The sequence below is a fragment of the Anomalospiza imberbis genome, chromosome 1 (assembly GCF_031753505.1).
Source record: "Anomalospiza imberbis isolate Cuckoo-Finch-1a 21T00152 chromosome 1, ASM3175350v1, whole genome shotgun sequence".
Classification (NCBI taxonomy): domain Eukaryota; kingdom Metazoa; phylum Chordata; class Aves; order Passeriformes; family Viduidae; genus Anomalospiza; species Anomalospiza imberbis.
Genome location: NC_089681.1, coordinates 46464911 through 46491612, shown reverse-complemented (window position 1 = coordinate 46491612; position 26702 = coordinate 46464911). Strand labels below are relative to the sequence as shown.

General features: G+C 38.4%; 1 protein-coding gene across 12 annotated transcripts in view; it reads right to left on the bottom strand.

Moving 5' to 3' along the window:
• The window catches only part of ZNF521 (zinc finger protein 521), a 229847-nt gene that overhangs the window by 104469 nt on the left and 98676 nt on the right, over positions 1-26702 (bottom strand). For 11 of the 12 annotated variants that reach the window (XM_068190406.1, XM_068190412.1, XM_068190419.1 and 8 more), the window contains one exon: positions 12634-12718. The exons of the other annotated variant lie outside the window; for it this stretch is intronic. In XM_068190406.1, coding sequence (XP_068046507.1) covers positions 12634-12718 — 85 coding nt within the window. The remainder of the gene's footprint in view (positions 1-12633; positions 12719-26702) is intronic. 12 annotated transcript variants of the gene reach the window in all.

Here is a 26702-nt window from a genome sequence, read left to right as displayed (position 1 = left end):
AGAGTGTTTCTCTTGTCAGAGAATAAACCTTCTCCTACTTCAGCTTGAAGGAGACAAAGAAAATTACCACAGAAAGACTGGCCTGGAGGACCCAGCACAAGGCTTGAAAGAGATGCACATGTAGCACAAAAGCGGCAGTTGATGTAAAATACGATAACCTAGGTGACATATCATAGAAATTAGAGTCCTATTTTCTGTCACCTAATTTATTCCCATGCACCACCATGAAGGATTTTTCCTGGCGGTACAATTCCAGTCTGTACTGCTAGGCATACTCCATCACTAGTGCAAATGCAGAAGCAGGTAAAAGTAGAGAATTTTTCTATTATTAAGAAGTATCCCTAAGATTAAGTCTTCTAGACTAGCTCCCTGCCCAAGCCTATTTAATTCATTTTTCCCTTATTTCTTTTTATTTTTCTATTGTTTTCACTTTAGTCTTCTTTTTTTAAGCTCAGCTATATTTTTATCAAAAGATTTTAAGAATAACATCCCTTTTAAGTCTGACTTGAAGAGTAACAGCATACAAGGAGCGGTGTGGGTTAAAAGTTCAAATTTGGCAGGGAAATGTCACTCATCTGAAGAGATGAGTATTTAACTGCTCTGGTGAAAATTGGTTTTGATTTGATCATGTTATGACAGTTTGCAAATCACACTTTGCACTAAGTGATATTTGGGTTAGGCTTTTTAACCAAACTTTGAGGGAAACGGAGGACTGCATTGCCTCTGAATGTCTAATTGAACGAGGCAGTAAACATCAACATCTCCCAAGCTGTTCAATAAATTACACAGTGCTCTGCAGGAGTCTCATCTGGGGGACTTGGGGGTAGAGGATTTTTTTGCACTGTTATCCAATGTCTTGGCACTCACATAGGTGTGCAATGAAAAGCAATGAAGCCAGAAGCACAGTGGGTTCATTGTGAAGGTTGCCTGTGAGAGGGTTGGGAAAAAGGGTGCCTAGCCAAACAGCTAGGTATTAAGAATATACTGCTGAGGTCCTGAACTTCAACACTAATAAAGTGCTGTGTGAGAGAAAATTCGAATTGTGTAGCTAGGCACTGGAAAAAGAAAGCCAAAACAGGATGTTCTAGGCATATCCTTGACTTTGGCCATTGCACATGTGCTTTATGATTGCTTTTGAATACACAAATACACTATTCCTTTTATCATTCAGTCTAATCTAAACATGAGGCTGGTACTTTTCATCATAGACACAGTGAATGAGGCAGTGTTTTGAACTAAGCTTTGTCCAACACACCGTGAATAGCATATTCTGTAAAGTCTCTTGGATAAGTACCATAACTATCAGATTATATTCATGTAATAAAAATAATGTGTAATGTAGCTTTGCACCTTTGAGCAGGTTGCCTTCATTCTGCCCACTGCTTCATTTCCTCTGGGGCTTCTTATAATGCCCTGAGCTGAACAATGTATTCAAACAGCAGCTTAGTTAAGAAAAAGAAAATTTACAAAAAGGAACATTTCTTCTTCCTTTCTTTCTATACATTGAAATTATCTCTACAGCTACATTAGTTTCAAGCCATATGACAGAATTACTCATTTCTGCCTCACTGATACATTGGTGCAATGGTTTTATTTGCATGTTTCACTAGAAGGGTATATAATAATTTCTGCACAGTCTAGAATCCTGAGATAAAATGCTAAGGGCCTGACAATTTTTATGCATGAAAAAATTTAATTTGGCAATATTTATGTTTCACATTTATGAAATAGGAGGTTTTAATTTTTGTAATTCACAGATGTGTATATCTAGTTTGCTGGCTGCTGAAGCACCAGTCTTACAAGCTGAAGGACATGATATCCAGTTCAATTTAAATATACATATGTATACACCATGTATAGAAGAGGGTGCATTCAATTGCAAAACAGCTTTTCTTTAAAGTAGGTATCACCATTTTACTTTACTGCTGATTTTCTACTGTTTCCACTTAAAGAAAGTAACTTGTGAGTGAAAAAGGCTGTGCAGAGTATCTTTTGACCATAGATCGTCTATGAGGCATGCAAAAAGAAGGATTTTAACACAAATATAATTCTAAGCTCCCGTAACGGCTGAATTGAAAGCAGTGCTTATGGAAAGTGAGGTGGTGGCTTGGCCATTGTGCTGAGGAGATTGAAGGAGTTTCCTCAAGAAGGATCATTGAGAGTGTCACCAGTTAATTCCTGTTCTATGCTTCTCATTAGCATTACTCTCAAGTTTCTGGTTATCATATCTGAAATATTAAGACGTATTAAGTAAGAAGGTGCAGATAATTGGATATTAACCAGACCATACTTGACTGGGCAGGAGGTAGGGCCTTGCTTAAACTAATCCTGAAATGTATTAATCACCAATTAATGAATGGGTTTCAAATTCATTTTCTATTATAGAACACCTCTGAGTATCTAAGCTTTTTCTAATAAAATGAGTTGGAATAACAGGATAGGAATAAGTAATACTCCAATTGATGCAGGTTTGAATTGATTCCCCATAGCTTGTTGTTAAGTTCACTGAAAACAATAATCCTCGAAGCAGTGACTCTCTATATACAAAATATATATATGCACATATATGTGTGTGCATGTATATAATAGCACTTATAGGCACTATATGTAGGTGCAAATGGTCATACAGATACTAAATTCAGAGCAGAGCTAGTTCACTGGAGAACTGCTACAGCACTATCTGTACTTCTTCAGAGCAAATGAAGATGAGCAGCATAAGACCTGCATCAGCTTTAGATGGAAGTTGCCAATTAATGATTTTCAGCGTGAAGACAGATATACATATAGATCAATTTCTGTTAAAAAAAAAAAAAAACACCAAAACAAAAAAAAAAAAAAAAAAACAAACAAAACCATAACAAATTTCCCTCTCTCCAGCCTAGCACAAAATGTGGTCCATCCCCATCCACTTCACTGACCTGAGTTCTTGGCAGGTGGAAGAAGAGTGGTGGAAGGGCAGAGATTTTCAAATCCCGTTAAGAAACCTTGTGGGTAGATGGGGGTAGGTGGAGAGGGTGACAAGGAGTATTATTAAGCCCCAGCTTCAAATAACTTTGGTGATTTTGCATTAAGCATGGATCCTTAACCAGCATTAGTAACTACCTTGGCATGGTTGTACTTTTCTCAGCTAAGAGGCTAACTTGCTGCACACAGATAATCCCTAAGTAATGGAAGATTTTGCTAACTTGGCATATTTAAATAAATGCAAAGAACAGGAAAAAAATTCATATTTTTCATTTAAAAAACCACAACCCAAGCCCTCCCCCTTTTCTTACATGTCCAGGTTAATTTTAAAATGGATATTTTAGCATTTTTGTTATTTGAAATAGGTGCTCACTACTGTACTAGAAAAAAAAAGATCAGGGATTCTTATTCTTACTAATGAAGAAAATGATAACAGACATGGTTGAAGTACTATTATTCCCCTTTCTCTCTTCTTGCTATCCTCAGTGTTATTTACATTGATGTGAATTGCAAGTAAACCAATATTATCCATCTCTCTGTTTTTTCCTTAATTTGTTGACTTTTATTTTAGTAAGTCTTAAATAAGCGCTTCCTGAAGATGAAGTAAGATATGCAAGCAAGTAGTCCTTTTATCAACAATTTTGCCACAGAAACACACAAACATTTCAATGGCTCTTCATTAGCAAACAAATCAACAAGTGATATTTTAATGCATGACTTTATTCCATCTCTGTGGGGACCGTAGTTGAGAGTGTGATGTACAGTACAGAGAAAGGAATCATCAGCCACAGTGTCCCAGGGCTCTATCCATTGAGGACTTCTCAGCCTCTGCTTAAAGAGTGCATTTAATTGACTGATAGACAGTAGCTTCTTTGTTCACAGAAGACAGCGAAGTAATGGCAGCTTGAAAATCGTACCATCTACAGGATCTCCTGAGACCAGTAACAGGGGGATATGTGTCAGGAATAAATAAATAATCTAATTATTAAGCCACTTCCTGTCAAGTTAACTCCAATTTGTTGGCTTTTGAAGGCAACAAAACGAGGCATTTTTCCTCATTATGCTTCTCTTTTTATACCACTGGTAATCACAGGCGGATTAAAGGGTGCCTGATTGGTTTTTTTGTCAAGGAACTGAGAAGCAGCCAACAGTACAGAAAAACAGAGTTGGGGTTAGAGGAAATTTCATGCTTGTCTCCTTTCCAGCTCCCTAACAGCCCACACTGCTGCCCCATACAGTGCTGCCAGCTGTACAGCAAATGTGTGCCCCTCCAACGGCGGCCTACCAGGCCACAGGCTCCATCCTGAGAGCTGTGCGATACCTTGCAATCTTGGCAGGTAGCTACTGCTGTCATAGGCATAATTCTAAAGGTGACCTACGAAACCCCGTCAGCTCACCAAATGCAACAACATGAGCAGCTCAAGCTCGACACCCACTCTCCATATTGGCTTCTTTTGTTGCACTTCCCGCGTTTACATCGCGGGGAGAAGCCTTGGGACGAGCTCTCCGAAAGAATCGGATGCTCCCCTGTTCGGAATAGGGGTGGTTTGGAAAGGCGATGGTGAGGCTGCCCTCGGTGCTGACAGCCAAACGCGGCCGAAGGAATGCGCTATGGCTCCCGAGAAAGCCCGCAGGGCAAATGGTCAGCAGAGAACAAAAGCAAGGCTGACACCCTGCCATTAATTCAGCCTGTGGTGCATAAGTATTGACACTCACAGTGTATCACTGCCATGGCTCGGAGGAGAATCTTACAGCAGGTGGAGGGTAGGGAACAACTTTCACACTGCCTGGCACTGCTTTTCCATAGCATCCTGTTCATCGAGTGCTATTCACGCCACAGGCACTTTTGCAGGAAAATCTAAAGCTTCCATGCACTTTGTTTCATTTCCTTACAGGATGAACTCCTGCCTGAATTGCAGACATTTTTCAGATGCTCCTTTTAGTATTATTATTAACATTGCTATGAGTATTACTACTAATATTATTTAATAATACAATTGCATTTTATTTTCTTAAAATTTTTGAGTCCAAGGTTTAAAGCCCCCTATTGCTCCCCTGCCTCTTCCACCCGCCAAAAAAAAAAAAAAAAAAAAAAAAAAGAATCCATGGTTGTTTGCAGACTGTGTCCTGGATGAACCATTTGTGATTTTAAAAGCCTGCAGAGCCTTTTTTGAAAGCTGTTTCAAAAAGCAAGGAGCTGTTTCTGCTTCAAACCCCTGAAAGGAAGTGCCAGCTCCAAGCAGAGCTGCTCAGCGGGGAAAGCTAGCGCCTGGGGACAGTGGGTGGCAGGGATGGGGCACCCATAGCCCCAGCAGGTGACACACAGAACCTGCAGCCCGGTGAATGGTGCTGCTGGAACGTGTGTACAGCTGCCTTTGCCACTTCCGAATACATCCTGAATTTTTTGTTAAATTGCGCAGATAATTAAAGCCTCTTCATATTTACAGTCTGCTTCATTGGTACCATGAATCCTGTTTTCAGTTACTGTCTGCAAATTCCCTCCCCACGCAATTTCATACTAAGCAATAACACTTCATTTTACATAAGTTTTATCTGATGTCCCCATACAGAGCTGCCAGCTGTACAGCAAATGTGCAGCTCTCAAACTGAGGCCTACTAGGCCACAGGCTCCATCCTGAGATCTGTAAGGCACCTTGCTGTCATTGGCAAGCATTCCCTGCTATCACCGCTACCATCGCTCCACACCACACACAACTTAAAATCATCTGATTATTAGAATTTGTGGTCCACACTCCATTTTATCCTTTATTTAATCTATCCCCAGATCACACATTTGTTTAAATGTTTTGGCTGGTTTACAAATCATGCAGCCATCTGCACAGTAGGTGTGACACCATTTTTTAGACAAAAGTTACATTACAAAACAACAAAGATAAAGTCATTTGAAATGCTTTGGTGTTTGTTATTCTGCCTGGTTTGCTTGGACCAACTCTAAGAAATAAATAGAATTATCTGTGTAAATCGATGAACATCTATGAAAAACAACACCCTGCAGAACACAGAGCTTGCTCCATTACCTACGTTAATATCATGACAGCTGAGGAGAGATGACCTGGCCCACTTCTCATCTCTCCTGTACAGATGGCTATTAAAGAGAAAGTATCCCTTTTGTATGGTCCATGCAGAACCCCTTTATGGGCTTTTCAAATAAGCCAGCATTGCCCACAGGAGAGTAGCTTCCTGTTAGTATTAAACAGCCCAGATTTTGCCTATTTTGTAACCCAGCTCCTCATGAAATAAACCTACATTTTCTCAGATTTAACTCCAAATGCTGATTTTCCTGGATATTTCAATTACATCTCCTCATTTTGCAGAGAAGGTGACCAAGTTTCCTCTAACTTTTACACAACTTCTTGTCAGCTCTGCCTGTAAACAGCAAATTCCCAGGCATTCAGATGATTTCCTGATGCTAAGAGGGTATGATCACTCTCTTGACTATAAATGGACAATTTCCATTTTTTACTACTCAAAAACCAGTGAAAAAAAAAAACCTAACAAAAGGAAGTCTTCACCTCCTTCCTCCTCTAGAGTATAGATCTATATCTTTGGATCCTTTTTCTCCAAATCTCAACTAAGAGGGACTTTACAATATCAGATTTACTGCAGAGTGATCAAACTGACATTCTGAAGATTTATTACTTGAGGTCAACATGGTGCAACAAGTCGTAGTTGCTCAGCACAGCTTTCTGCATAAGTGAATGGAAAATCATGGGGTTTTAATGACCTTAGGCATTAGACAAATAATAGAATGCGTGAATGCCACATGCTATTACAACCATAAAATAATTTTCTTGGGCTGATTTCCAGAAAGCTGATTGAGGTATTTCCTTTGTCTTTGACATCAGTGATGTTGTCCACATGTATCATAATGTACACTTCACAAATGTGAGGCAAACAAGATGATTTATTTGTATAGGTTTATTATGCATGCATTTAATGCATGCATAATGCAAACATGCACATCCACACAACACACAGGCATATATACATATCACTGTCACTGAAAAAATCAAAAATCATGAGTTGCACTAAAATGTGCCTTTACATCTTCTAATGGTTACATACTACTTGTTATTTCAAAACACAGCTGTAAAAATTCTTTGCAGAGAAGTTAAAATGTTAGATCACTAGGTCTTCTAGATTTTCTAGATACCCTTCTTTTTAAACTGCAATTGTTTCAGCATAGATTTGGTTACTTGGGATTTGATGAAGTATTTATTGACTGGTGTAAAAAAAAATTCCTCTTGTCAGCTGCAGGACTGCTTCATCCTGTTTTCCCATTTGCTTTCTAACTTTAGTGCTCAGTACCTTTTTTTCCATTCCCTTCACTTCCTCCTCCTGCTCACACCTGCTACCCTGCTCAATACCACATAACATCCTTCACTCAGAGACAAACTTTCCACAAAAGACTTCACAAAATGGGTTTTATACATGATACTGAAATGGTTAAAAAAAAAAAGTCTGTTTACTTATCAGAAATTACATATTTAAAAACTGACAAAAGTAGGGTTCCAAAAAGGTACTGAATCCTTCCCCTTTGCTCCCCAACTCTTCAGAGGGGCAGAGGTTCTTGCTATGACACTGGGGCTTGTTTTTTCCATCAACAAAAGTAGCAGCAAACTACAAAGATTGTGGCTGTTTCCCCTTTTATCATTCTCTTTGTCAGCCTGATCAGTCCTCAATGGTAAATGTGCTGCTCTGTTGTGCACAGCCAGCGGCTCGCAATTTGCTCACTATGTTTCATGAGACAGTTGTTTGTGGCTGTTTGGAACACATTTACCTCTTTGGGGACTTATGCGCTAGTTGCAATGCCAACCTCCATAGTGATAGAAATTTCTTTCTAACTAAAATAGATAATTAGAAGCTAGTAATTATTGGTCAAGAATTATCAGAGTGAAAAAAATTAAGCTCTTCATAAATAGTTCTTGGCAATGTCATCTCTTTACATTATCTCATGCCTAACAGCACTTTACTCAGAGCACTTACAAATTTACACTACTGCTGTTGAGTCCCATAATTTTATATGGAGTAATTCCTTTCCTGAACTCCCCCAGTTCTAAGCCACGCTGTATATGCATGTGTGCAAAATCCTAGGCAATTGCTGCAGCAACTGTTTAGTCTATTTACACCAAACTGCATCAGATACTACAGATGTAAAGGAATCAGTTGAAGATGAAGCAATGTTTAGCATGTCTGCTTAAAATAACAGTGAAAATAATAGGAGGAGCAGCGGAGTGCATCAAACAGAACACAAACAACGGCAGACTCTTTTCATACTCTCTCAGGTCAAATGCCAGCTGTAAACTATGTGATGAAAACAAAGGAATGCTCAAAAGCTTCTTTTCCACAGACACCATGTACCCAGAAATAGAATTTTCTCAAAGAAAGCTGCTAAAAGTGCTATGTATTCTACCAAGGTAAAAAAGGTAGAAGAAAGACAACTGAAGAAATACCATTTATGCCAATACTTTCTAAACCCATATGAAACCTGGATTTATGTTTCCTCCTTTCTCACCCAAAAACTAGAAATTGTTTCACCCACAAATTTCAACACACACACCAACAGACAGGTCTCCATTTGGCAATCATCCTTACAGTTACCCAAACAAAAGTACATGCCTACATCTAGGTCCAAAATAATGCCAAAACACAGGACCTATTTAAAACCCCCCACACTATGCCTTGCTTTCTGTCTGCTAGCATCCCCTAGCCTAGTCTGACTCAGTGTAAAGTTTAAGCTAACACGGGCTCTGCTTGATGAAGCACAGTGTCTGGAAGTGTGTGGATAGATCTGGCAGTCAGAACTTTCGAACTTTAGCTCACTTAATGCAAGCAAGGGATTCCACTTCTACGTTTCTTTGTCCTCGTCCATTCAAAGGAAAAGGCTTACTGCCCCATCCCATCATGAAGATGTTGGGAAGACTTGATGAAAGGCTGCAGAACAGTTCTAAAATGTAAAGTTCTAGAAGTAGTAAATGTGTAGTTACTAAAGGAAAGCTGCCCCTATGACATCTTTTTATTACATAACTTGTATAATGTAAATTGCATTGTTGTCAAAGATACTTAAGGTTACACTTCACTGGGTCATCGGCAGATTTTATTTTCCATTAGGTGGCATAATCCCTCTTGTTGAATTGATTGAAATGTATAATAAAATCTGTAAAAATGCTACATACTCTCCTAACAAAGAAGAGTAAGAGGCTTTTCAAATAGCCTCTAATCCCTCTTCCCCTGCTAAATGTCTAGTTGAGATTATATTTGATTAGACAAAAACACACACATACATACAACCTAAAAATACCTACCCTCAGTGGAGCTATTTTAGCCAACAAAGTAATTCCAGTTGCCTTATTTAAAAGCCTAAGTTTCACACTGGGGTTTTATAAGTATAGCTTTGCCTCAGTGACCTTCCATAATGCAACTTCTCTCTGTATATGTTTGCAACATTAACTCAGTTTACATCCCGGGATCATGTTCAAGGGGGCACAGTGATTAGATGGGACACCATCAACTTCTTCTTCAGGCTTTCAAACTGCATCATGATGTTGAGCAGCAACTGTTTCCCTCAGCTGGCTAAGCATTATCTCTATCATTTCTGAGTGGAGTTTGGCAGATGACTTTCCACTTTCACATTTGTCCCATGTCCCGGGTGCCTCCCCTTTTCTTTTTTCTCTGAATTATGACTATGGAGACCTTCAGGTAAGAAGACACTACATCCATCAATAGCCACAACACAGATAATGGGAACATCTTACTATGAGAGGGAATAACAGCTCCTGACACTGTGCAATGATGTCTGTGAAGGCATTTATTGTCCCTACATCTGATCTAGGGATTATCACACCGTTTGACTTTAAACTCCTGCCTTGCCACATTACCTTCCTCCTCTCTTGCAAATAGATGCCTTTCTTTCTCTGTGTCTTCCTGAAGCTTCCTTACTTTCCTTTTCCCAGAGAATCAAAGATACTACATCCTGTTCTTCCAATCATCTACTAGGAAGTCAGGACAAGAAGACACGTTTTATCAGATACATGTAAAAAAGTGAGGGACCAACGTCTTTAGGAAACCATATTTTTTTTTGTTTGTTTAATGTGCTGTGTCAACAAGCCAATATTCACTGCAGTGCTTAATCTAATATATTTCTCAATCTACATATTGATATGCATGCAGGTAACTACAGGTATATATTATATATATTCACAGAAATGTGTTTGTGTGCACGTTTTCTGTATTATGTATAAATACTGGAACAATACCTACAGATATATTTAAACTAAGGCTGGTTAAAAACAGCTTGATGTGACCCCTTGAACCTTTCTTTCTAGATAGAACATGGTCTTGGAAAAAGGCCTGTGAACAATGATATAAATTAAAGGGGAGAGGGGAGAGTGAAATTAGAAAGATAGCTAAGGAAAAAATCCAATTAGTCGTGAGAAGACTAACAGAATTGGAGATCAGAAATTATTTTTCCTTGTGCTTCGATTCTGAGGTCACATTCAAAACTCTCCAGAACGCTGATATTCCTTTCACTCCACCCCAACACAAAATCCCCTCACATTTGCTTAATCGAGGCTACATCATTAGGAGCTGCACTCTTAAGTCTGGCAGTGCAGATGAGAATCTTCCACTGAACACAGATTACCACACGCATGACCGGCAAATCTCCCTGCATGTTTTGCAAGCTCCTTTATTTCACTGGGAAGATTTTATACTAAGCACGTTTAAATCTGTGTCACTATGGTTATGTCATGAAGTAATATCATGCATGATTAGATAGAACAGAGACAAAACAATTAAATATTTTTTTAAAAGATTCTCTTTCTCATTCAACCTCATCCAGCTTTAAGAAATTAAACACAGGCAGTTAATAGCTCAGTTTAAGAAAATATGTCTTTTCAGATCTGCAGGCTGAAGCTAGCTAAATGGATTTGTCCTGCTTTACTGACTCTCTCCCCAGTTTGCTCCTCCCATTCTGACTCTTTAACAAAACTCATCCAGAAAATAGATGGAAAAATAAATCTGAGTATTTAATGAAATAAGTGAGCTCCTATTGTAAAAATGTGAGGCACCTGGGAAGAGGGTAGTAAGCAACCACATAATCAATTTCAGCATCATCCCTTATAAACAGTGTCCATATTCCCCATCAAGTTTCAGCATCACTACATGCTACAATTAAGAACATTTGAAACACTGGACTCAAATAAAACAGCAGAATGGTGAATTCTGTTGTTAGTAGTACCCTACTTTTAAATTCCATTACTGACACGGATTGAATATTCTGAAGCAGCTCAAATTATCTTCTACCCAAAACCACAAGATATCAAAACTAAGGCTTAACCTAACAGGCAAATGGCTTGTCTCCTTTACAAAACCAGTTTTTCATTTCCATTTGTTCATTTTTATGAGAAATGCAAAATGTTTTTGCTCTAAATGTGTAACAATTTAAATAAAGTACCCATAGAAATGGCCTGTTAAGTTTTGGCAGAAAACTTTCTTTTACAGTGCAGCCAAATTGCTAAGTGTTCATGGAAGAAATCTGCATGTTACCTCAAAAGAAAAAAAAAATTATCACCAAACTGGAAAGTGGAAAAATCAAGCAAATTCTCTTCTGTTGGATATATAATTACCAGTTTCTATACCATACTTTTTGGTCTGTGCTTTGCAAGATTTTCTGCTATTTTAGCAAGAAAACCAGAGTAAGAGAAGCAGGAGCAAAAAAAATCAGTGGTACCCATCTCTGTTTTGAAAAGCAAAATTTGGAAAAAAGACTAAAAAAAAAGCTAGGAGACAATCCTGGCAATGTTATCTTATTAGTGAACAAATGATGTGCTTGATAAATTTAATTGGCTGATAGAACTCTTAGTGCTATTACTGAGTAGTTACCAAATTGAAAACATTATGGGTAAACCTAGGGGAATCAGCAAATAATAGGAAAATATGAATATCAAAGAAAAAGCAGCTTTTGTTTTATTCCAATTTACAACTGTAACAGCTTTGTAAACATCAGTATTCAGGAATCCTAAAAGACTTTTTTTAAATGCTTGTACCTTAAAGAGCGTATTTCATTACTGTATACTACAATTCTGTACTTTTTCAAATAACTTATAGGATTTAATTGTATACAGATACACTCAGGATTTTTTCCAGACTGCTCAAACATAGCAAACAATACTATTTTATGGCCATTTGAATTATTTATGTTTCCTAATGACAAAAACTCACCAGTTTTGATTTTGGTACTGAGGTGCTTGAGAAGTACACAGTAGTGTCATTACCATAATAACTTCTGAAATTAAAACCTGTTTAAAACACTACGGAAAACTAACATCCAGTTCATTAACCATTCCTGTTAGTTTGTTTTCAATAATGCAAAAATGATTAGAAGTTTAATTTGCTAATCACCTGTGTTTTGACTGGCAGTGGATATATAATTCTCTGCAGAAGTCTAAACTAGCCCTTGCAGAAAATAAAATATGCTAATGCTTTATCAAGTCTAATAATATGAATAAAAAAATCAATCATGCCTAGGTTAATCATTGATGGATCCACAATTAATTTCTCCTTAACTCTGTTTAATTTTAGAGACAATGGTGATAATGAGTAAGAAAAATGGCTATTTGTCTTTGAGAAGTTTTAGTGCTCACTTACCAATCATGTGGTTTGCAACATGAACTTGGATATCCCACTCATTGTAGAAAACCATCTGACATTTGATGCACTGGTAGGTCTTCTTCTAAAGAAACAAGGGTAGATAAAATTTACTCAAACATACAATTGGAATCATTTCATTATAACTCAAAATACCAAGTTCACAGTGGTCATTTAAAGCTCTCCAGCAGTGCTTTCATTAAGGCTTAATTATTAATATTAAAAAGATAACACTCTGCAGGTTATGTAGTACCTTTCATTTGAGTTTCTGAAACTTGGTAGAGATTGTTGTCCACTCCCTAACTCCAAGCACACATCAGTATTGCTAAAACATCAGTATCACACTCATGGAAGGCAAAATGGAATGAGGATATATGGGATGTATGTAAACAACACTGATATCAATGTGGATCCTTCATTTTACACCAATGGATTAGATCCACTACAGAACAAAGGAGAAGCCAGGAAAAGAACACAGAAATGAGAAATATTCTTCTCTCATTTTCAGTAGGGTGGTGGAATCTCCTCTGCACCACACATTTTAAATGGTCCATCAGGCTGCCATTTTTCAAGGAGGAAACCCCCCCTACCTAGTCTGGACAAAAAGTTCCTGTATCAGGGCATTTGCTTCAATAATATCTATTGGCAAGCCTGTACTAAAACTGGGAAGCCTGACCGGAAACTAGTCAGAGAGCATGCATTCTGGCCACATTAGACTGGGCTTGACTTACTTAAAAATCATGGTGTATATAGCTCAAATTTCATTATAAACCAGGAAATGCACTACTCTGCTCAATTCAGTGCACAGAACACATTTTTAGTTTCTGTCTTGATGTCTTTCAAAAAAGATCTGCTCTTTCACTTTTCTACAAAGTATATAACTTGTCCAAGACATTTCAACATCCTAAAAATGTAACTGCATTTTCTCTTATTATTTTTCTTCACCTGAATTGGCCAGAGAGTTGATATTGGAAAGCATTGTTTTAAAAAACTAAGAGTGTATTCAAAGTTAGGTTATTTTTTCCTTCATAAGACTTAAAAGCTGGAGTTATCCAGGCATCTAATGAGACAAGCCAGATTCATAACACTATTCAACTGCATAATTGTCTTATCAAGGACTCAAGTCCTAAGGTAACAGTCCTGAGGAGTTCAATTCTTGTTTTGAAGATGCAATAAAGTCAAGGTAAGCCCTGAACTGCCACATCAAGGCAGTAACTCAAGAGACACAGATCTTTCTGTACAGCCACAGGCACCTTGCCTACATCAGCAAAAAGAAGAAGAAAAAAACACAGAAAAATACATATTTTTTAAAGAATGTAAAGTCACAAGAAGCTGGTACAGATGTATTAAATTGCAGATTTCCCATATATTAGTTGGAGAAGAAATAGGGATCACTGGATAACATGCATCAAAAATACAGCCTCTCTTGTACATATTTAACTTGTGAAGAGTTATATGAAGCTGGTATTATCAATTATATTTTTTAAAAGGTGTTGGCTTATTTTACCTGACTCCAAACAGTAATAAAGACTTGCTGGATTTTTTATCAGCATCTAAATTTAGATGCCCAGCCCCAGACAAAGTGCCCATCTATTAAGTATCTTTCTACTTCAAGCCTGTAGGCAGGAATATAAAGACTTTTTAAACATACGTTGTTTTGCCTTACCAAGTTAACTGAAAAATTAGTGACTAATCAAAGTCAGCTCTGAAATTAAGTGTTCCTGTGGGCTTCTCTTTACAAATCTCCCATTGCTTTACATACACAGAGGATATTTTAATTTTCTTGATGACAATAAAATGTGCTGCCTCTTTTCACGGCAGAAACAATCATAAGCCTTTTTTGCTGTTTTTCATTTAAATTAACCTTAGTTTTTCAAAATTTAACCAAGTTAAATCACTATGTAGACAACAAAAAAATCAATGAACACCAAGAAACCAAATCTGCTTTGACTTAGTGTTACTGTTGTGAGTTGTAAAGCCAGCTGTTTTTAAAGATAAAATACTTTTTCTCTTTTTTCATTCTTGTGACAATTCTGGTATAATTGGTAGAAAATCAGATTCAGTTTAAGGATTTCCTATTACATGTTGGTAAATTTAACCTTACTGCACTACATCAATATCTAGCAAAGACCTCTAAATAATGACAGTCACAATCAACGATTTATTATGCTAAGCTCTTTACAAGATGCTTTTTGATGCTGACATATAGAACAACAATATTGCATAAATAACAATCACTCTCCCTTTTTTAAAACGTTGTTTCCCTTTAGAACTAGTTAGAAAATATTTCTTACTCCCTGATGACTGCCACTATGTATTGTTTATTAGCATACCCCTAGCATTATTCCTGATATGTGACTTTGTTGAAAAACAAAGAAACATAAATGTAATGGCTGGTCTTTTCTCTTGTTAGCAGAGCAATCCAGAGTGCATGTCAAGAATTGTCAGCAAAATTATGACTGATGTACATAAAGACAATGCATACAAAGGTTGGGGATTTTTTGAAGTCAAATGCTAAAAAGTAAAGTGATTTGACAACAACAAAAAATAATAATTTACTAGCACTTACTAGCCTGTTCAAAATGATCTGACATATTTGCAGAATCACACACAGAGTTTTTATCATGAAGAGAAGATTGTTTTTGTGAGTGCTGCTTGATCAAGCACTAGTTCTTTTTTGTTTCCAAGCATACTTTAAAATGTTGACATCAACTTTTATTAGCTCAACATACACTCATCTCAGAGTGTCTAAACTTGTGCATGATTAAGTTTTTATTTTAAAAGCATACTCAGTAAATTCCATTTACTCCTAGATTTTCAAAGTGATCAAACCTCGTCGTTTTCACACCATGTTGAACAAAACCCCCACACACTTATTTCCATATGTTTCACATTCTAAGGAAGTCCTTGTTTGCTGCTAGTGACACATTAGTCTCACAAGCTTTGTTGGAACCACGGGACTCATAACTGCTCACAGGAGTTCCTCGGTCCTGATGTGCTTCATGGATGATCCCAATTCCCTACTAGGGTGAGATCTCAGGGGAGACCCAGCCCCTCCTCACACTGTCTTCCCAAAAAAGGGAAACCTGGGGGAATAAGACTGAAAAAAAAACCTGAGGTTGCAGCTCCGTGCCCCTTGCCTGGATAGGAAGGAAAGAAGCCTTGCAGCACTTGTGTGACACTCTACAGAAGAAAAATTGGATTGTGACTCAAGGAGGCATTCAAATTTCTCTCAAGTGTCTCCAGCCTTTGCAGTACAAGACAGCTCTAAACAGAAAGGAGCTCAGGGCTGTGACAGCCATCCTTGCCTTGTCCTGCTGCAGCTGTTTGCAGCAGGGAACTCTTGCTGAGCTCCCTTGCCCCTCTGCCCAAGCCACCAGCATGTGGAGGACTCAGCAGGACTGAGCAGGCACCCCAGGCCTTGCTGCTCCAGCTCATTGCCCTCAGCACATCCATTCCACACAATGAAGAGTGGACAGTTAAGGGCACTTACACCCTAACCTGCCACAGCTGCTTTTCCCAAAGGATACCTGTCAGTCTCCTGAGGAGACAGAAGAATGATGATATTGTCAATCTCCCCTACAGAAAAAAGCTGACACAAATTTCCTGTAAGAGCGTAATTTCAAATCAGCAAGGGTGGGCCACAGAATGCTCTTGCCAGTACACTTCTGTATGGACTCAGACAGGACTAGTTTAGCAAATTGAGAAGATGTAACGTGTTCTAAACTGTGTTGTCTTGCAAACATTCCCAAGGATTTGTTCCAGAGGAGAAAGGCACATGCGATTAAGAAAGCAGTTTAATTTTTTCCTATTATTATTACTATTATTACTATTATTATTATTATCACCTCATCTTTTAATAAAAACTCTCCAATCAGCCAGCCCATAATCCTTCACTAAACCCCCTCCAGTCAAGAACCTAAGTGCCAATTTGTCTCCCCCATGCTGTGTGTAAATCTGAAGCCCCAGTCATTCTTAGGACCATTCAAAGTCACTGTAGAAGAGTAACTGCTTGGACAAATGTCTCACAGGACCATTGGGTGCCTGTTGCATTCCTGTTTTCACAATCATTTTAAAGCCTTCCAGCATTCAAATCTTCTCTGTGACTTCATTTGAAGAGCTTTGGACTGGGCATATGCATGTGTCTCCCTAACCTTTTGAATCATTAATGTCACCTAGACCTTTAATTATTGTCCCAGTCCTCACTTATCACTCTGTAGTTTCCTGAATTTCTTTTCTATAAAGGTGCCCAGAGTGTCCATGTCAAGCGAAATGAGACTTTGCTGCTTTTATAAACAGTCCAGGAACACAAACTTTCAATTGGTACTTCAATTCTGTGCACAGAATTTTATTTGCTTTGCTTTTATAAATAAAGCAAAACAACTAATAAACCACACTGCTAGAGGATTTACAGGTCTATTCAGAAGTGCTTAAAAAGTATGCAGAAAATACTTCTGTGTAGACTTTTGTGCCCTCTCACTGTCTGAGGTACTGATTCATTCCTTTTTTTCTACTCCCCAGTCTCATTATATTACTTGAAAATGAACTGCATATGCTACTTATTGGCTCATGCTCCACCTCCTTGTCAAAATCATTCAGTATTTTATCACTTGCCTATTTTGTTCTGACATTTCCCCAGTTTTGTACTATCAGGGAATTTCATCGCCTTACTACTTATTTTTTTCTTCTACACAACTGATAGGCTGCATAAGTTAAACAAAATTGGTGCAAATAATGATTCTTAAGGCTTTCTATTATTTACACCACTCCAAACCAACCTGCTTCAATTCACAAGACTCCCATGCCTTCTTTACCCACGATCGTGTTTCTTTTCTTTTTTAATCAAAGAAAGTATCTCTCCCTATGCCGTACTTATTCACCCAACAGATTAGTCTTTTGTGCTATACCGTTTCAAAAGCTTTGCTAAAATCCTGGTAAATCATGTTTATAGGCTTCTCTGTCAGCACTTGTGGCTATTCTCTCAAAATACTCTTTATTGAAAATTTTAAGCATGATCCTCTCTCTGTGAATCTTTGCCCTCTATCCTTCATTAAATCCAAACTTTCTTCTATCGTGATTTTGATTAGCCTTCCTCTTCTGTTCCTCACTGTTTAAATCAAGCTCACAAACCAGTAACTTCATGCAGAAGCCTTATATTCCCTGTTAAATGCTTGTTTAGTGGCCTTTTCCCAGGTTGTTGATGCTTCTTAAAGACCACAAGTTTATCTGCTTAATGTTTCCTTTTATCTTCAGCTCCTTTCACTGAGAATTTTGGAATGGATATTTTTGTAAGTCATTTATTGTGTATTATATTACCTCTAATCTGTACTTCATCCTTCTCCATGGGGAGGATATGCCACTAGCTCAACGGCAAAGCATTTGTTTAACAGTACTGGTTTCCTTGATTACATATACAATTTCTGGATCTCCTGTACCCATGCCCCTTTTAACTGAATATGCATTACCTATATGAAATAACCAAAATATCACTTATAGCTTCTAATGCATGGCATCTACAGTCTTAGGCTTGCAGGCATCCCTAGTTTGTTCTAAACTCCTTTCACACTTCTCTTCCTTGCCCAATTAAAAATGGGTTTAATGTGTACCTGTTACCCCACCGATAACCTCCTGTTTACACCTGATTACATTATTTGCCCTTGTCACACTACTGAAAGGGACTTTCAAGGCTTTTTCCCCTCAGTTTTAGCACAGACTGAGTGTATGGATCAATAACAGAGCTGAGACAACCTGCTGCTGCCAAAAAAGAATGATACCACACTTCTCACATCCTCTAATTCCCTTCTCCCATATCAGTCATTCATTCAGTTTCCCTCACCTAAAGGGCGGAGTTAATTCAACCTTTTAAACTGACAGAACAGTAACCTGACAAGAGAAAGGGAACAGCATCCAAAAAATCATACGAAAATAACAAGTTAAGACACTTAAAACTTGCACACTAACTACAGCAATGTGCCAGTGCTAATTCCTAATGCTGCCAGCTGATTTTTTTTTACATAGTTATTTTATTAAGCATTAGCAATGTGCTTGGCCCTTCATGATACACAAGGGCAACCACGGTCTTAGCTTTGTTCATTTAGCCATTTTTCATCAGAGTTCAGATTAATTTTGACAGTACCTTAATTAAGGATTTCTTTCTTACTTTCCTGGATGCTTATTTTGTCAACCTTAAGCTCTTAGAAAACTAAGCATATGTTAGCCAGTTTCACTGCATAGTTAGTTATTTATCTTGCTTATGGGGCACTGTCATCTTGCTTTTTCCTTTTAACTGACTAATGGCCAACTCTTGTAATTGCTCACACAAAACCCTTTAATTAGTATTTCCTGATTACTTTTAAAAACTCGTTCATGGAGATTTTACAAGTATTTTTCTGTTCTGTTTTCATTTATCAGTGCCTAAATTGTAACAGAGTCTGAGTGTACATGCCTGTGGAAAAAATACAATCAATCCCATAAGGTAAACAAAAGGAAAATTTGAAAGAAATGTTATTTTTCCTCATTTCTTTTGTTATGGTTACTTATTGCATACAGAAAATATATTGAGTCAGAAATACAAAAGTTCATGTTTTCAGTCCTTACTTCTCTATTCTGCTTGAAATCATGGTCTGCTGTTCTGTGTTTCACCTTTATTCTGGATTCTGTATTTAATCATGTCTGTCTTCAAAGTCTCTTAGTTACAAACCTTTCCCTCCCCTAGCTGACGAAGAGCATTAGCTTGCAATGTCTCACATCCCCACGCAGAAAAAAACACATCTTGCCACATTCAAGAATTGCATCTCTTCCCTTTGAGATCTCTAATCCTTTAACTCTCTCTAGGCCTTTCAAACTCAGTCCTGAAGTGAAATACCTGTCAGAAAAGTAACTCTAAAACCTGGCAGCACATGGCTGTATATTTATTTTCTCTCTCAATTACTTCATATTAGGCTTAAAAATTTATGAATACAAACAGCTTAAAGTACTCTGAATTTGATTTGGGATCAGATAAGCAAATACAGTTCTTTCTGTCTGAGGGCCTGATCCTGGGTGAGGCTGAGTCTCTGAGCAGTGCACATGTATCTGCTGAGCAGTGCTCAGGAAGTTGGGGCTGACTGTGTCAGCAGCTGAACTTTCTGTCAGCATCCCCACCCCTTTCAGTCCCCTTACACTGCACTTAAAGCCAAAGGCAATGAAACCCTCTGAAGCCCTAGAGCTGTTAACCCATCCAAAGGCATCCCAACACTCAGCATCTGTGTCAGAGCTGCTGTGTGGCTAAGGACATTGAGAAGGAACAATGACCAACATCACAATGATAATTCTGCAGATGGAGTGGCATCAAAGCAAAGGCAATAGAGTTTGACTTGGCAGGTCTGAGACTCAAAAAGCTGATATTCTGAGTAAGCTGACATCTTTTCCCTTTAAAAGTTGGGGTTTTTTGCTTTGTTTTTTAAAAAAGGCATGCTAAGACAGACTGTCATTCAATAAAGCCACTACTTTCTTCACCAACAATCAGCAACAGATGTAGGCCAATAAAATTAATAGTTTGCAAGTACGCACAAGAGAATATTCTTGTCTCTTTTCTCCATCACAAATTTTGTAAAAGCTCTCTGGATTTTAACAGGAAGGCAAAATCAGTAGCTTTTTATATACCTTTTTTTTTTTTTTTTTTTCGTAATTTAAACACTACAACTATTTTTCTTCCACTCTGTGGAGAATTAATGCTGATTGATTTCACTTTCCAAAGTGTGACTCAGGACCCTCCCCCTACCCTTAATCGTCCACTTTTAACTCAAACTGAATTCTGCACTATTACTTACCAAAATAATTTAATCCTACAGAATAGAACTTGCGCTCAAAAATATGCAACATTAATATTAATGTACAAACAGAAATATATTACTCATACATAATATATAAGAAATTAATTTTCATTGAAGTATCAAGAGAAGGAGTAAACCCCTTAGATCTTTCTCATGCAATTAGCTCTGCACTTGGGGAAGTCAATGGGACTTCACAAATGAAGGCTTCACACGATAACATGGGCAAGACTGGGGTTTTAAAAAGGCAGTACAAAATATGCCATAAACGGAGTCCTACAATCATATTGCTGTGATTTTAGTATTACCCTCTATGGATACACTTAGGCCACATCAACGTTAACAAATATACTGGTAGCATCTGAGCTGGCACACAGCTGCTGACACTGCAATGACGCTTGACTCTGTGCCCAGCTGGAAAACCTCCGCTGGGGCAGTGCAGCTGCCCAAGGAAGAGGTGTACCAGCAAAACAAGCACTCTGCTCAGCCACTCTTCAACACTATCCACAATGATTTGTGTCTAACTGGCTTTTTTCCTGTGAAGACATACTCGCTCTCCTCTATGGGAATTAAGGGAACTTCACAGAACTGCCTCTATTTCATAATCTTTTACTTTCACATTAATTCTTAAAATACCAGCAGTTCCTCTTAGGTACATCCTGTAAAAAGTTAATGTCTTTTTACATGGGGCTTCAGTCTACCATTCCCCTATCTTAAAAAAAGTATTGCTAAATTTGTTTCAGAAGCATAATGCTATATACTTCTAGGTTTGAAGGACTTCAACCACGCAACCACCATCATAAAAAGCAGCTGTGAAGCAGGAAGCATATGAGAAATGAGTAACTATGGTTAAGACTGATAGTTTGGTAAAATCACCAGGTGATGCAGACATTCCCTGCCTAGGCCTGTGAGAGAAGCACCGAGCAGCAGAACAGGATCAATTACAAGTTTGACCACTGTCTGTGATGGTTGTAAGGATTTGTAAGCAGACAGCCATGTTCCTATAGGTTGGCCCTAAACCAATTCCAGCCATCAGAGTAGAAACCAAGAGGATTGTTGTAGCAGTGATAACGCAAATACAGAAGGAAATCTGGAAACTTGACGTCTCAGATCATTCTTTGTTTCGTCCCGTTTCCTACTGGAAAATGTGGAGAGAAAGAGGTGGCCTTCCAGATATGAAAAGCCATTAGATGTACCTTTTTAGACAGAATGCTGTGAAACATCTGAATAATAAGCAAAAACCAGAGGAAATGTACCCCAACACAGGACACCAAAACTGTGGACATATTATCAAAGGGAATAAATAGCTCCCTTCTCTCCTACCTCCCACCTTGTTTTTGAGCACACAAGCAGAAAATAACTTTGAAATGGCTGCATTTCTAAGACACTCTTCAAAGGCATTTCACAGGCATTAAAAATGATTCCTGGAAGTGCACATTACTATTGGTAGGACTGAACTGAGATGCTCAGTATCAGGAAGGGCCCGGCCCTTTTATTCACTGACTTATGGAGCCATATACCAGCAACAAAGGTTTATCCACCAAGGAACAACAGGGTAACACCAACATACATCTGATAGGTGGGCCCAAAGATGGGTAGAAACCACTGAAGAACAAAATGGCTGAGGTTGATCTCTGGGGATCCTCTGGTCCAGTCCTCCTGTTCAAGAAGGGTCACCTAGAGCCAGACCACATCCAGATGACTTGTGAATATCTCATAGGGATACACAACCTGTCTGGGTAACCTCTGCCAGGGCTTGGTTGCCCTGGAAGTGTTTCCTGATGTTCAGAGGGAACTTCCTGTGTGTCCATTTGTGTCCTCCGTTTCTTGTCCTAGAATGTCACATGGTGAGGATGGATGTTAGCGAGACAAATCTCTGCTGTCATACCCATCAAAATATGCCATATAAAACAGTGCAGGTCATATTTATCCATTAATTTGTAATACAATGCAGGAAACAATAAAAATGAAAGATGGCTTTGGCAGGGAAAAAAGGTACCTCACAGTTTTGAACCACCAGGCATAAGATCAACTATCTGCTATCACAGAGCTCTGGCAGGTCAAAGAACAGTATCCTTTAACAAGATACTACATGTCAGGTGGTTTTCTTATGTTCATTTTATATAATTTCTTGAAACAAGCAGTACTGGGGCTACATATCCATTTTAAATTAATGGTTAGCCCATTTTATTTCCCTCACGACAGAGTAACAAATCTGGGTGTTATGTTTGTTGTACGAGAAAAGAAATACACACATCATATGTAACAACTTTATTGAGTAGTGATGAAAAACAGTTCTCATGTACAGTCACTTAAGAAGCTGGCCTGTGAGTCTTGTAAAGAACAGATCATAGTTTCCTCCTATAACTTCATGTCTTGTGTTCGCTTGACTTTCGCATATAAAACAGGTATAAACTTCAGCTACAGCCATCTTCCTGGTTTGTATCTCTTAAAGGCCTCTCTCCTATTTGGATTCTGTTACCTGCTGGGTCACCTCTCTTCCCAGATATTGCAACAAATTCATAGGCTTTGAGATTACTATCAATCTATGAATTTTTTACCGGAAATTGGCCAAGAGTAGACCAAAAATAAGAGGTAGAAGTGAGAGAATCCTCTAGAGGTATGCAAACCAGCAAACAAATAGAGATATGTCATGATTTGCTGTGTCTTGTTCCTAAAGATGATCAGGCTAGAAAATTATGTGGAATTTCTTTTTGTTTCTACCCAGTTCTGAAATCAGAATACAAACACTCATCACTATAGTGATTTTCCTCTGGGGCTGTGCAGAAATTGTGGCGTTCTACACCAGCCAGTTGGCCAGCAGGCCCAAGTACAGGGAAAGCCCCAAGAGGACAGTGGGCTGCACAGCTGAGCTGTAGGAGTATACGCCTCATGGATGTTTTGTCTCATAAAGCTTTGCTGAATCTACATTTGCCCTCTCTAGAGATCCTTAAGGACTTCATCTACATTCCTGTGTCCCTCTCTGGTTCTTCTGTGTTTCTTCAAGCACACATTTCACCCCCCCCCCGCCCCCCACCCTGGTTCATTTTACGAAAATCTTGGTTTAGCGCTCTTGAAAATTTTGGAGAACATGTTATCCTTTCATCCTCTCCTGAAAAGTTTTCCATGGGTGTGAAGAAGATGCCTCTCCAAATTCCCCATCTGAAGCCTCTGACAAATAACAAGACAGACAAAGAGCATTAGATTTTAATGATCAGTGGACAGGAAACTAAGAAAACTCACTACATTTTCCCCTTTTCTTCTGTTCAGCAGCTCCCAGCCAACATATGGCCTTCCTTTTACAGACTGAACTCATGATGTGTGTGAGGTGGGAAGTTTGAAGCTTAACTTTGGTAGGATTTACAGCAACAGGGTAACAATAATACTATTCTTGTGAAATTCAAAGAGGATCCTGATAGCTCACCATCAAAAGTGTTAAGACAAAGAGAAAAGAAATGCTTAAGCTGGACCTTATCAGCCAATTCATGATAGTGGCACTACCAGAAATTAAAGCATAGTGCAAAGTGGAGGTGGCCTACTGTGGCAAAACAACCCAGGATAGCCCCTCTTAAGAATAGATATGGTGACACTTTAAATAATACTTTCCTGAAAGCAGTGTTAAAATTACCCAGAAGACAAAACTGGTATTTTTAGTTAAGTAATTTTGAAACTCCAGAAGCAGAAAATATGTTTGTTGCAGATTAGTTCCATAAACTATTTCAAAGCCAAATCTTTGTGCCAGCAACAAACCTTTACCTTTTTCTGCTCCTGGATCCAAAATACAGCATGAAAATCACTTGTTCTGGGCCTGGATTCACTGACAGGAAACCCAAGGCACTACTTATGTTTACATTACAAGTTTATGTGCTTATTCATAAAAATCCTGTAGTCAGAATGATCAGCTTGGATTGCTGATGAGGAGGATTATTTTAATTTCTTTATGTATTTCAATTAAATGCGTGAGTATAGATTTCAGTGCATTTTTTCAGTTAAAAGCACTGTGATTTATATTGCTAAAATGCTATTGCATGCCCTGCCAAAAGCATGCATCTGGGAACATTTCTGGGTTGCTTACAGTCTTTTCTCTCTTCTTTCCGCCTCTGACTGCCAGTGCATGCTGTTGAAATAAACCAGCTACTTCAAAAGGCAGTTCCTGTTTTCTGTCTATGTGGGTCTGGCAGTGTTTTGAGAAGTAAGGGAAAGAACAGTAAGAAAATAAAGGTAGATTCAGAGCCCATGAATAAATAAAGAGCAAAAAAAAAAAGTAATGATAAAAGAGTACACCTACCTGAGTTCCATTCGTTCTCCCAGGGTGATACCATTTCTGGATTCATCTGAGGTTGGAGAAGTTGAGTTTCAAGGATCCAACAGCTCTCCACAGCACCTGAATTTTGTGACCCCCATCTCTGCAAGCTCATTGTCAGACTGCACTTTCATGGCTCCTTCCAGAACAGTGCTGTGATGTGCCCAGTGTCCCCTGCTGTGACATGCCCATCCTGGCATACAGCTCTGTACAACCACAACAGGACAGAAGAGCAGCCCCAGATTCACTTATTCTGCTCTCCAGCTGCTGTGACAGTTGCGAGCTCTCTCCTTTGTTCACCATTTTTGATACTCTCTGAAACAGTGAATTTCTGCAAATCTTTTGCCACACGTAAATAAGCATCTTCACTCCTGAAGTAATTTGGCTGTGTACTCATGCTGCTCCTTCTCTCCTCAAGACCAGAAAACCTAGAGCATGCCTGTATTATTAATGAAGGACTGTCTGCATTGCCACAGGTAATACAGTATTCACACGAGCTTCACATTCATGGAACAAAGTGATACAGGAGCAATTACGCTTCTACTCTGAAAGTTACCAACAGGACCCCAAACTGAGTGCAGTTGCACATGTGGACGCTCTACCATAATTCAGGTTTAGACATTAAACTGTTGGTGTAAGCTGGAGTCCATTCCCTCCTCCCCTACCAGCTAAGAAACGGACAATATAATTTATTGCACGGTTATGCTGGTGTGATTCAGCAAGTACAGAAGTCTTGAAGCTTAAGAAGTGAGGGCACACTTTCTGCTGAATCAAGAGTTCTCTCATTAGGTGCCTGACAGCATATAAAGAAGGAACAAGAGAGTCAAGGCCACACAGATTTTCTTGAACAGATTTTCATCTTCAGAGTGCTTTACAAAATGTGCATTGTAAGTAAACATGGAAACACACTTTTCAGGAAATATATTTTGAATAAGGAAAATGAAGCAGAGAAGTTCAAGCAGTTTTGGCCAAGTCAGCAAAGCAAATGAGTGACAGAAAAAGGTCTAGTTCCCAATTTACCAGCATACCAGACCTTGTTCTCTGCTTTTAGACAGTAACTATTACTAAGGTTATCACCCTAGCCTGAAAGTGTGCTTGCAAGTGTGATTCAAGATCTTTACAAGAAATCTAAAACCAGCTGAATCCAGCACCTAATTAAAGCTCAAAGATTAATGTGAAGATCTACACATTTTAGAGCTCTTTCAAAAGCTGCTGTTCATCTGCCTGTTTAAGTCTGTGTGATAACTGAAGGGTACTAGATTCAGCAGTGTGATGAACTTAATGAGTTTTGACCCGCTCCTTGACTCGTTGCAAGCAATGATGAGCAACTAGCCATAATTTTCCATCCCACCAGAAGGTAACTTTCAGCAGAGATGATGCAGGTCAACATTTTTCACTCAGCAAGTGGGGTGAGCTCAGCAGGTGACAGCTCAGCTGAAGACATTATACTGTGGTAAGGTAATTGCACCATATCACATCACTGGGAACAGACTAAAAAGGGAAATTTTCTAGTTCAACCATGAGAATACTCAGCAAAGAAGCTAGAAGTGACACTTCCAAGTGTGATCTTTTATCCTAAAAAGGTATTTTCAAATATTCTATTCATTGAAATCTCTTACTGAGTAAAAAGGGGTATTCAGCAATATTAATGATCTGACAACTCATCTCATATATGCAAGATACCTATTTTTTGCCTTATGAGTGAAATATTCTTTATATATAGGTTGAAATATATATATAAATATTCTTTATATATAGGTTGAAATCTCAAATCACATGACTCTCAATAATGCAAATGAAACTTTCACTCCTTGATATTAATAATACTGCCCTTCAGTTCAAGAAACATCTTTCCAGTGGATTATACAGCCGGTGACTAATAATAAATTTTAAAAATCTTTTTTTTAATTGTTTGTGTTATATGCTTATGTTTTTACTTTCCTCAGTCTGGACAT